This window comes from Thunnus thynnus, chromosome 18 (genome assembly GCF_963924715.1).
Source record: "Thunnus thynnus chromosome 18, fThuThy2.1, whole genome shotgun sequence".
Taxonomy (NCBI): domain Eukaryota; kingdom Metazoa; phylum Chordata; class Actinopteri; order Scombriformes; family Scombridae; genus Thunnus; species Thunnus thynnus.
Genome location: NC_089534.1, coordinates 20,588,140 through 20,601,022, shown reverse-complemented (window position 1 = coordinate 20,601,022; position 12,883 = coordinate 20,588,140). Strand labels below are relative to the sequence as shown.

The window sequence follows — 12,883 nt, the reverse complement described above, 5'->3', positions numbered from 1 at the left end:
AAGGTTAAAATTAAAATCAAACTTGCCCACTTTGTCGCTAACACAAAATACAGGGCAGGCTGACCTGTGGGAGCGCAGATGAATGGCTTTGATTCAGGGACCTTTTCTGATGGATTGTATTTAGCTCGACAACAAGCACTAGAAGGGGGGTGAAATGAGAGAGCATTTCATCTCACCTGTAATGAAACACATAAGGACTCAGAGCACAACCAGCCCTTTCATGGTGGTTGTGCTTTGGGGTCTGCAGAGTGAGAGGCAGAGAAACACAGTGGGAACACATAGATACCTTAAGAGTTATGCTTGTTTTTCTCCATGGGTAAGTAACCATTTTTCCTGGGCAAGCTTATTAACCTTTAACAACATCACTGTGGTAAAATACGCCTGTACTTCCGCTGACAAATGGGTAAACCAGCTTTAATGACATGTTACACATGTTATGAACACCTGCTGACAAAGGATACTGAAAATAATACAGTTCATTAGAGGAGGATTAAATCTGAATCTAGGGACACAGGTTTACTAAACTGACATCGCAGCAGGTTGGTTTGGCAGCCTGCCTTGGCTTTAATGGGTTGCTAGTTCATTCCAATGTACATCAAGAGGTCCTAAGACTACTGAAATTAAAACACTCCAATGCAAAATGGAGAGCAGCTGCTTGCGAAATATATTTGTGACTGTAACCCAAAAATATAGAAGCCAAACTCCTTCAGAGCAACTCTTTTTATAAGCTGTTACAAGCAGCAGGCACAAGTCTGTTTCACTCTGGCAATGATTAAAAACTGTAAACTCAGTGAAACATTTGTAGTCAGGTCGAATTCTGTGTCGTCAGCCACTTCACACTCATTTTAGGTTGAAGGAGTATACGTTGCAGCAATACATAGGAACAGTTCACATGACTTAGTGAAAGTGAAAGACGAGTGAATGTCCCTCCGTCTGGTTTATAGGCTCTCGGGTCCTGTGGTGAGAGAGAGGAATGCCACTGGGCTGAAACAGCATTACTCACTGCATCCTCTGGGCTGAATAATGCCGAGTCCTCCAGTGACTGAAGAGGGAAAGGGAGGGGTTCACCCAGTCAGGCCTCAAACAGGGACCGGCACAAAGATGAAGGAGTGTGTTTTGAGGTGGGGGGGGGGGCAGCATATACTGGCCCAAAGGAAATGGGTTTACTAGTGTCAGACCACACATTCATTGTGAAGCAAACAGTAAAGGGAGTGTTACAAAGCCAATATTTTAGAGTTAAATATGTAAGAACAGTTCTACAATACTAGAGCTAACAAGTAAAGCCATTATGCAGTATGTTCCCTCTCTTGACTTGGAAGAGCTTTGCAGCAATTCTTTTTTTTTTAAAATTCAGCTTTGACATGTGGGTTGGGTGTCTGTCTTTGTTGGCTCTGAGAGTGAACTAGTTTCATATTTTCCTCCTGGCACCTGTCAGCCAGACTTGGATTTGGTTCAAGTTATTGCTGAACTGTTAAAAATGTTGCCATGTTTCAGCTGTTAAACATCAATCTTCCTTCTGATTTTAACCAATCTAAAACAAAAGCTGAAACCAAAAGGCTTTTTGAAACTACATTAGTAAAATAGAGAGCATTTCTCTAACTGAGGCTCCAGGCAAAATGAAACGAGCAGCGCGCAGGCAGATGGAAGTTAAACTGCACGAGGGTGTGTAGGGGAGTGGCAGGCATTTCTTTTTAAGAGCGGCATGACAGGGACTAAGGCTATGATCAGTGCTGACCACACGGGCCACACCAGGCCTCACGCTGGCCCTAGGAATGAGCTCACTGCTGTTACTCAGCATTTCCACAGAACCTGTCTAGCACTCTGCAACTGTGTACTTGTGTCGTTGCACCTAATTACTGCCAAAGTGCCCGTTTAAAACTAAATCATGCCGGTGGCAGACTTCAGGGACCAACCACTAAAGCTAAATGTCAGTTGAATTAATCTGCTTCCAATGTTAACCGCTGCTCAGACCTCAGACAAGGTGTGAAGCTTTGTAGACAGTTTCCCATGCTCAAATTAGTAAACTGTATCTTTGCGCTAAAATGGAGCACTGAACTGTCTCTGACACTCACAGGGAGTGAGTGATTATCTGCGGCACACCCCTTTGAGAGCCATTCTAACAAGTAGGCGGGGGAATTCACCAACAACTATAAATAGAGAGATGTCAGAGGTGAATATCCTGGGTCTTTAGCTATTCTTTCCTTTAACAAAACCACACATGGATGGTTTTAGAGCTCTGGCCACTATTCTTCAATCAATACAACTGTCATGAGTGCTCAAAACTAAACAAACTCCATCCATACACAAGCAGTTACATCTATAGCGCACAATGTCTGAGTATGGCAAAATCACATATTGGATATTCAATTATTAATTTTTTTTTTTTTTTGACTAAAATGTTCTCTACGGTGCTTCTGAGATGAACAGTGAATCCCCTGACGTGCAGCCACAGTACACACAGCCGGCGACACCAGCTATTAAAAAACGAGTTATACAGGAAGTGGCTAAAACAATGCCTTTCCTCCTCCGGTGCTGTCACACAACCTCAGACGAGCTCACGCTAATGACATGTCATCTACTTTTGGATTTTAGGACCCAAGCTTTGAAATAGTATTGTTCAAAAAGCAGAGGGAGAGGAATGAAAATAAGATTCTTTGCTTGACAATAGTCAACAATAGAGCCTGACGCTACATACCTCCACTTCTATTTATTACATAACCAGGTCTGCTGTAATGAACAAACATTAATAAAAGTGCTAAGAGCAATTTGAGTGCCAATAATGGCTGCATTCATTCTTTAATAAATAGAAGAAATGTGTTCTAAAATGATTTTACATTACTATAAAGATAAAATGCTTTATGTTTTCTAAATAAGACGTATCAAGGAGATTACAGACATCACAAAACACAGGTGATCACTTGCAATAATCATGTCCGAAATTAATATCTTCTGTAAATAAGCGTGTAGTAAGACTGGGGAGCCATAACTACAACCACAATTTTCATATGTCCTTCATTATTGCCACACCTTTCACTCTGTACAGAGGCTGTGTAAATTCCTCCCACACTTCATTCACCACTTCGCTGGTGATTCTACTGATGCCATTAATCATGAGTTTAATAAATGCCTCAAGTTCTTTTTGCTCACTTATGTTAAACTGTCATTTTTCATCACAGGAAACCATTTATAATCATCCCTGAACCTCGCGGGGAAGGCAGGCGCTGATAAGGATACTTGAAGCCAAAAGCTCCTCTAATCTCTTCTGCAGGAGATAACTTTTCAGACCTGGAAGTAATGAATGGAAAGAGCTTTGGAGGGATGATAATGAGGGCAGACACTTTCTCCTGACACAGATCTTTCTCTGTGACGTCAATCCAGTTATCGGACATGATGAGGAAGGTTAGAGCAGTTTTATGTGGTTTGTAGTGATGACAGTTGAAATGTAAAGCTACAGCAGAGTATAGATGAACTAATAACAAATCTAAATTTGACTCAGTTTACTTTATTCTACAAAGTTCTTGCACATGAGTCTGCGTCCAATCAAAAACCGACTGTGTTTGTTGATATAAATTCACCTGATGAAGGTTTGAGAACCGAAACGTCAATCAAGTACAACAGATGGACACTGTGCAGGATTTCTTGGTTCTTTCAAAGTGAAGCATTTTCTTTGAAATACTTTTTGTTAAATTAAAAAAAAAACATTTCAAGGAATAATTCAGCATTGTGGGAAATAGGCTTATTTGCTTTCTTGTCAAGAGTTAGATTAGATCAATACCATTCACACATCTGTTACTGGCTGGGACCAGTAACTTCCTGGGGTCTCTACTGGTTGCCTGGCAGCTGCTCCCAGCCATGGAATAGTCTCTCACATAATACAATTTGTCATTTTTACACTTTGGTTTTTGTACCAATCACACAAATGAGATATAATGTGTTAATGTGTGAGCTTTAGAGGTGCTGGTAGGCAGATTTTATTATATTTTGACAAGCTGGGTTAGCTGTTTCCCCCTGTTTCTAGTCTTTGTGCTAAGCTCCAGCAACATATTTACCTTACACACCTTACAATTCTCATCTAACTCCGCAAGAAAGTATATTTCCCAAAATGTTAAACTAGTCCTGTAACTCTACAAATTACTTCTTGTGTAAGTCCTGTATGTCCTGCTTTTTTATACCAATCCTCTCAATCAAAATGGCTTTATCCAAAAACCTGATCTCCAATTTGTTATTCATCTTTTTAGAGCGATCCTGATAACACATTTATGGGTCGATTTTGATGCTGGAGGTCAATACAGCACTGATATGCAGCATACCTGGTCAAACAGCTGCTTGCCGGTGGTGCTGGGCTGGACGGCAAACTCCAGCTCAGCGTCCATGGTGGTGACGCGAACATTGACCTGCAGAAAAACAGGAAAAAAAAGCAGTTCAAAACATGACCGGAGCTACAGTACAGTACAGAGAGGTTCCTCATAGGTAAGGACCAATACGAGGAAAAGCGTGGCAAACTGCAGAGCGCTGCTTTCATGTGTATGTGTGTTAGTGTGTGTTTGGTAGGGGGGGGTTGTATTTGCAGAGTAAACACACAGGACTCCGTGTTTATCTCAGCCTTCTCAAAGACAGATGTGCTGATTGAGGAAAATCCTGCTAAAAGATCTTAGGTGTTTGGGTAAAACATTCACTGTTGGCTGTAAGTTTTAAATTCAAGTAGCATATGAATGTTTGTTTGTTGCATACAAAATTAGAAGTGGCATTTCTAGCACTAATTCCTCATATAATTCATCAAGCTAACAAGAAGCTCCATGAATGTTGTTCTGAAATTACAAATGGGAGAACAAGACTACTTCAGTTGTTGCCTCCCATTCACAGAAGAAAGGCATGTCTTTCAGTTCACTGGTTAATGATTGATCAGAATGACCTGCGCATACAAAAAAAGGTGGTCCATCTAACTGAAACCTGCTTCATGAGCAGAGAATTTAATGTCTGCTTCTAGAAATCCACCAGAGTGATTAATACGCAATTTCAAAACCATTACAAATAGCATGACTGGTGACGTCAACTGTGGGCCATAATGGAGAGAAACAATATTATGTATTGTAGATTCAGCCAGTAATCGGCAAATGGCATCTGAATTTCACACAAAGGCCATGCCACAATGCACAAATATTTACAATCGCTGCTTTGAGGTAATGCAAATACTGAATCTCTGTTCTGTGGGTATAATGTCAAATGTCTCTGGTATTTGCGAGGGGGTTATGAAAAGACACAGATCCTCCGAGTATTGTGGCTGAACTTATTAATGCCCAGTGAAAACGATACAAAGAGGTTAGTGGACACAGTACACAGAACCCTCCAGTGACATCTTTCATCTCCAGTCCATTGTGAGCGGCGCAGAGCCTTGGCGGTGAACAAATTCAATGACGCCCACTGGAAAAGGGATGTCTGGGCTGCAGCAGTGACTGGTCTGGTGACTCACGGCTACACAGATTCCTCCGAAGCTACACAGGCTGAGCAACTAACAGACAGACTTAAATCCTGCAAAGAAGGTAAATCCAATCACAGCGTTGGATGGCAAACACCTCTACGCTGTGTTGTCAAGGATACAGTAGTCTAGACAGTGGATATTCAGGGATGCCCCATTTTTTTTTATCCATGTGTCTGCTGCTGTCAAGTAAGGTTAGAGGAGAGTTAACTAACTTAGTGCTAAGTTGACTCACCCAGGATGTGTGTCATGGCAAACTTTTGCTTTATCAACAAAATCAAAACGATTGGAGCACTCGCAACATGTGCATGCAATTTGAATCAACTATCCAACAGAGCAGCTTACACCAGCTTCAAGTCAGAGCTAAAAAGCAAGGGAAGGAGGGGGGGGGGGACGCTGCAGTTACTTTACACAGCAAAACAAAGATCCCCTTTCAGCTGCAGTGCCCCAGCGGTCCCTTCGCTATCATCATCTGCGTCCTAGAAGAGGCCAGATTACCAAAAACTACAGCGAAATTGCATCAGAACTGATCGGAAACTGGCTGACTTCACTTGTTTAAAACTGATTGTGTGATTTGGGATACTTCTCTCAACATCACTGTATAAATTTACAGCAGCTACAGATGGAGCACCTACTGTAGAAACACACCCTGACCAGCAAGAGAATGGAATATGTGAATGTGTGTGGATCGGGCAAGCCAACAGAAACCACTGAGTGAGTGATATCTGATCTCAAAGTAAGTCCTCCAACGGTAACTCACAATAAACTGAGGCCATTCAGAGCGGTAAAGAAAACATGACACATATGCTAAAAATACACTGGGCAGGGACCCAGAGTTCCACAATGAGCAACTTTAGTCAGAGGAAAGTACAGGCGTCTGTATTAACTGTATAAACCCCAGTTTCAAATCATTAATGTACTAACTGACTCAATCATTTCTTCTACAGGAGCGTGGGTTTCCCAACAGGTTTTCACACTCTCAGAGGAAGCCACGAAGCTTCGGTAACCAAGAAACAATGACAACTAGCAGCATCAGCTCTATGGTAACAAAGACCATGCAGCAGAAACACTAGATTACAATATATTTTTAACAAGATGAGACATAACAAGGCAAAAAAAAAAAAAGACTTCTTAACCCTTCAGCCTTTTCAAAGTTGAGGAGCTGCTCTGATGAGGTGTTCATCACCTCAGTAGTTAAACTGTAAATAAGTTGCATTCTTCAGTGAGGACCTTTCAATATTTAACCCTCTGCATAGTTTGCATGGTTTTACAAGAGTCTTGCAATGGGAGTCACCATGGGGATTCTATTGAAATGGTCTGAGAACAATATAGCCATAAATGACTGCTACTATTTGAGTCTAGTGCGGCAGTACAACATGGATGGAGAGAACAGGCCTAATGTTTCTTTCATTAAGGCTTTAGAACGTGACATAAGAGCTGCAACTAACAATTATATTCAAAGGGGATGTCTTCAAATGTCTTGTTTTTTCCAACTAACATCAAAAATTAAAAAATATTTAGTTTATAATGATATACAAAGTAGAAAAACAGGAAACCCTCACATTTGAGTCTAGAATGAGAGAATATTTGGCATTTCTGCATGAAAAATGACAAGTAAATGAATCTATTAGAAAAATGATTGCTATATAATGATTGATTAATCAATTAATCAACTTGTCATTTCAGTTCATAGTAACATATCTTGTGAGTGGATGTTAATAGGATAAGTCAACATTAAACATGTGTCCATTGTGACCATTTCTCATTTGGTGAATCAGGACTAGAGGGCGTTCCAGGCATGATTGAGTAATCAATTATTTAAAAAAGACAAACACTAACAATAGAACTGGACATTAAGAGGAAACACCCATCCATGTTGATCGTTGCCACGCCTTGTATGGTTTGTGTCACGAGCTGTGACCACAGGGGAACAGGATTTTGGGAGAGCCGAGGAGCTCCGTCATTCACTTCTGACAATGTGTCATTCAGATAAGTGAAAACTGAGTCACAGAAGCAGCAGTACAGGAGCCTCCACGCTGCTCCTTAAATCTGGTCCAACGTCCTGCCGTTGCATTGTCACACAATGTTGGAATGTTTGATATCCTTTCAAAATATCTGAGCTGTAATAATTCAGACTGCCTGTAGGCTTCTGCGCCGCTTAGCATCAGATTTAAGGCAAGTTAGTACGTTATACTCTTTGATTTGCATTTATTTTATCAATAAATTTAAAAACTTTTCCATCACTTCACATTAAACTTTAATGACTGTACTACAGCTGTCTAAAGTAGGACAACTTTTGAAGGTATTATGACACCAAAAATTTGTTTTAAAGGTTATTTTTGGGGATAAATTTGCATTTTATCAGCGGCCAGTGAAAAAAGACAGAAAGGGTAAAGAAAGAAAGACATGTGGTGAGGACGCAGGGTCTGGATTCAAAATACATCATGTGTATTTTATGGCAGACAAGAATAACTGAATGTAAACATTATAAATCTAGAAAACAAATCTAATATTTCGACAAAATCTATAAAATCCGGGGCTCCCATAAGAACCCTTTCTTTCTTTTTTGCATACTGTCTGCACAAAAACAAGATCACGTTAGTTTTACAAGGCTGTTATTTATTGTTTACCTCCATTCTATTTAAATATGACGCACTAACATAACTCTAAATAGCTTGTACGTATCATGAGGCTTATCTGTAGCTCTTGGTGATGATGCTCGACACTCCCACACCCACAATCCCCACCTCTCCCGACCATTATACTGTATGTTTCTGGCTTCAAGCTTGAGCCACTGATACTCTTCCAACTAGTAATCTAATTTCACAGTTTTTCAGGAAGTCAGAGTACAAACCCTTATTTACATATTTCACCAATACTAAAAGTGACAGTCAGCATTTCAGGGATTAATCTGAGAGTATGAAGCTTTATAGAGCAAACGGCATCAAAGGAACAACTTCATTAAAACAGACTTAGTGTTCTATTCATATTTCTCATGGTATGTTGGAAAGGCTGAGCCAGTCATGAGTTCACATATTGAACAGTCAGTACTAGGATCAAATTAAAATTGGGGTTTGAGAGTTCTTGATATCACGGAAAAGAAAATACAGTCTGACACTATCGACCAAAAAAGTCTGTTCTGTTGCAACTGCTGCTGTCAGACAGTAATGATGTCATTTCCACGGCGACGCTCATGACAACCCAGAGGCCATTCTAAACAAACCAACAACAACAAACTTGATGACTCTGACCAAGGTTTTAGTCATTGTCATCACAAAATGCTGCACTGCTCAACCTGTCAGTCATGATCTGACCAGGCAGCAAAGTTTGATTCAGTTTTTGTCTTTTTACTAAAATCTTTCCCAGTTTGATCAAGATTGTGTTTTATTTACTGTTTGTTTTAGAGCTGCAACAATTAGGCGATTCATTGAACTTTTCAACTTCAATAATGAAAATATATGTTCGTCGCAGGCCTTGTAGGTTTCAGTTGACCTTTTTTTTAATAAAGAACAGAGGATACAGAAAAGTTTGACATGTGAGGTTTAGACATACCTCATGGGTTCGGTTCAATGGTGCTTTTTAATTAAAAATGGAAATATGCTTCGGGCATATATCCATGTCGAGCAAATTCCCATCACATTTTCCTTCATACTCTAAAATATACACATGCTATTATACGCCTACCAGAAATTTCCAAACAGTAAGCTGAGGGAGGGACATGAGCCATGTGCGACTGTACAGTATGTAATAACTGGGGTGGGGCAAAGAGAGTCAGGAGAACTTGAAGGCATAAACCAGGACATCTTAATCAAACATAATGACTGTTTATATAATCTATTTCATAATGACTGAAAGTAAATGAAATCAATGTACAAAGTATCCATAAAGTCACCTAAATGACTCTGGGAACCCAACTTTAAGTGGCTAACATTTCAGCCTTGAAAATAACTTCTAATAACTGAGAAAATATCCTGTTTTCATCGCAGTCTCCCAAAATTATAAACAACAGATTTTCCACCAGCCTGTTTTATGATGTTGGACAAATGTACAAGATTACAGAGCATGATTTGTCCATCGATGAAAGCACATTATAAATGAAACACAGCTCAAACTGTGCATGTCTAGAGCATAAGTCTCACAATTGTTCCAAGCCTTCCAAAAGGAAAGTGGATGATGTTGTCATAGAGTACATATGGGACACCCCCAGGATATGAGCAGAGCATGTGATTTGAGTGGTGTCCCCCTTTTAACACAGGACCTACAGATAAGTGTCTACGACATTATATTCAACCCAGTGAAAAGTGACATTGTTCTGACTCAGTGTATTAAGTCAAAAAGTTTTACTTGGGAGTTTAGAAGAAGTAAAAATGTAAAATACAGCTTTTAAAAGTGAGGAAACTACTGTGATAGCATCACTTTAACACTGACAATCTGTCAATCTCATCAAGTGATTTAAGATTTTTTACTCCAAATGAGCCATTAAGTAGTTACCAAACATAAACTAAAACCGTTTAGACCTGAACAAGTCGGTTTTAAATCAAGCTGTCAAAGCTTTCACTCATCTATGACGTTTTATCAGTATTAACATGCTCACATTCACTGTAACAGATATTTAACAGTTCACATAAAATCTAAAGGTTTATAATCTAATATAATTTATTTGAATGTAAGAAAAGATGTGAAAACTCCTCCTCAAATAGAAGATTGTATTGAATTTAGGGAGCTCAATCCTCCATTCAAGTTACATGTTGTGTTGGTTTGAATACCTTTAAAGCAGCGATACAAGCAGTGAGAGGAAATATCAATAAACCAAAGGGGCTACTTACCGCTTTGGGCATTTTTCTGTCCTTTTCCTGGCTCTGTGCGAGGAGCTGCTGTTAATAAAAAAGAGTTTCCAAAGAAGAGACCTGTGCTCCGTGTGGCTGTAGTTCTCACTGTACCTTCCTGAAAAGAGAGAAAGAGGAGAAACGAGTTTCAGCCTCTTCGGCGTTACTTAAACCCGGCTGAGAGACGACAGTCATCAGGATGAATCACCAAAATCGTCAAGCTCACAGCAGCCAGACACACAGAACAGGAAGAGCCCGTGTCTGAGCTCTAAAATAAGAGCACAAGTCTGCCAAGATGTTAAACCACACCAAACCTCTGACTAACCTCAGCCGTCTTTAATCTTGAACCTGAACATAACAATTTTCAACTTTATACTAGAGCTGAAACAATTAGGCTAATCAATTAATCGTCGATTAATCGTTTGGAGTCGTTGTTTTAGAGAAAAAAATCCAAATTCTCTGGTTTCAGCTTCTCCGATGTGGTTTCTATGATAGTAAACTGATTGTCTTCCAATTGAGGACTGTTGATTGGGATGAATCGTATCGGGTTTTGGGAAACAATGATTTTTCACAATTTTTCTGACATTTTATAGCATAGCTAAAGAGAGTTCCTACACCTTCTCATTACCATGAATGAGAAAGTATGTCTGAACTTTTGACAGCAACTGTATCTGTTGATTAGTTTTTGATTATTCATTTTGTCTGTAAATTATCAGTCAATGAGAAATTTTCAAATTGCTTGTTTTTACAAACCAACGATCCAAAATCCCAATATATTCAATTTAATGACATACAGTTGAAATAAGTAGCAAATCTTCACATTTGAGAAGTTGGAACCAGAAAATGTTTGGCATTTTTGATTGATAGAAGACTTTAAGGCTGCAAATAATGATTATGTGATTATAATTTTTGATAAAAATATGAATCATTTAGTTTATAAACATCAATACAGTGTAAAATGTCTGTCACAACTGTCCAGAGCCCACGGTGGCATCTTCAAATGGTTTACTTTGACCAGCAGTTTTAAGAACAAAAATATTCTGTTTGTAATTAAAACAAAGAAAAGAAGCAAATCTCCACATTTGAAAAACTAGCACCAGATAATGTTTAATATTTTCGATTGTTACATAACTTGAATTCCCTCCATCAGGCCTCATATGTAATATATTGTTTGATCACAGTGCCTCTATAATGTAGCAACAGTTAAGGACCTATTGTGTGTATTTCCAATGAAACAAATTATATATAAGCTTCAGAGGGCCTGTTACTTCCATTTTAATGTTGTATAAGCATCTTCCAGGTCCCCGCTCCTCTGTTACTCAATAACGACTTTACTCTGGAGTTGAACATCGGAAGTCCCGCAGTTTAATGTTACCTTGACATGTTGAATCATGCAGGCACCAGGTAGGTTAAATATGCCTCACCCACTGGCCACGATAAAGTTATAGCACCCACCCTTCTTTCTTTTAGCTGCTTAATTTAACACCACTGTTTGCTGACAAACACACACCCCAAATTAGATTAACGGGATACATTCACAGTTTTGTTTCTATTTAATAACGTCGCTTTAAGAGGAAAGAAAGACTGTTGCTCCTCACTACAGATAACCATCAATACTCAGCCGCACTGTAACACTTTGAGGTTATTACAGTGTAAGAAAATATAACAAAGTGAGTATTGTTCACGATAGAGTCGTGTTGGTGTTATGGGTGAAATGGTAACACACCCACAACAACAGGGAAACGATTTCCAGCCCAGAAAACGAGAAAGTCCACCTCTGCGCTTCTGAACCTCACCGACAGCGATTTATCATAATAAAACAAATATCACAACAGTATTTAACTCAGGCTGTAAATTATGTTGCTGCCCTTTGTCGCCGGCGGCGCATGAGCTTCATCTTCATCCTCACTGTGTAATCCCGTAGACACCTGTTGTGAGATTTGCCTCCTTTGTGGAGAGCAGCAGAAAGTGCGCGGAAAAAGTGCGACAAGTAATGTTTTAGTGAATCTCCTTGTTGTTGTTGTAAATTTCGGTCAGTACAACAGACAGCTTGATCCACTTATTTAAAAGTCTTACCGGAGCTGAGGAGCTTTGGAGATCAGCAGATGATTATACGGCGGTCTGAAGCTCGCAGCCGCAGATTCCCCCTCCCTCTGTTCAGCCAGGCGCAATATGGCGCTCATCCATCCCACTGTGGCGCACAGACGACCGAGACTGTTCCTGCTGTCACCGGTAAACTGGGGGAGCGCTAGTTCACAAGCTAGGGCCCCAGGGACCGCCAGTGGACTTTTTAGGGGGCTCCCCGCAAAACTATAGGTGGTTTTATTATAACTAAGGGGCTTTTTAACTGAAGCTGGTCTTTCCTCATCCACAGTTTTGTTGGGTTAAGGTTTATCTCATCAGTTTTTTTCTGAAAATGATGTTAAAGGTTGTTGGCATGGAAAATGAGAGTCTTGCATCAACTCACCATGATGGTTTAGGGGCCCATAAAGCTAAAAAGCTCATGAAGATGTCACGTGGGAGTGCACCTGAATAGTAATCATTGTGTGACTGCTGGATAACGAAATATGGATTTTTGACT

The 12,883-nt window shown here is 39.8% G+C and overlaps 1 protein-coding gene across 1 annotated transcript in view; it reads right to left on the bottom strand.

Annotated features, from left to right (window-relative positions):
- ezrb (ezrin b) overlaps positions 1-12,533 on the bottom strand; it is a 30,937-nt gene extending 18,404 nt beyond the window's left edge. Inside the window, exons 1-3 of the mRNA XM_067571864.1 lie at positions 12,379-12,533; positions 10,303-10,420; positions 4,311-4,394 (exon numbers count right to left, since the gene is read on the bottom strand). Coding sequence (XP_067427965.1) covers positions 4,311-4,394; positions 10,303-10,314 — 96 coding nt within the window. The 5' untranslated portion in view covers positions 10,315-10,420; positions 12,379-12,533. The remainder of the gene's footprint in view (positions 1-4,310; positions 4,395-10,302; positions 10,421-12,378) is intronic.
- Between the last annotated feature and the right edge of the window lie 350 nt (positions 12,534-12,883).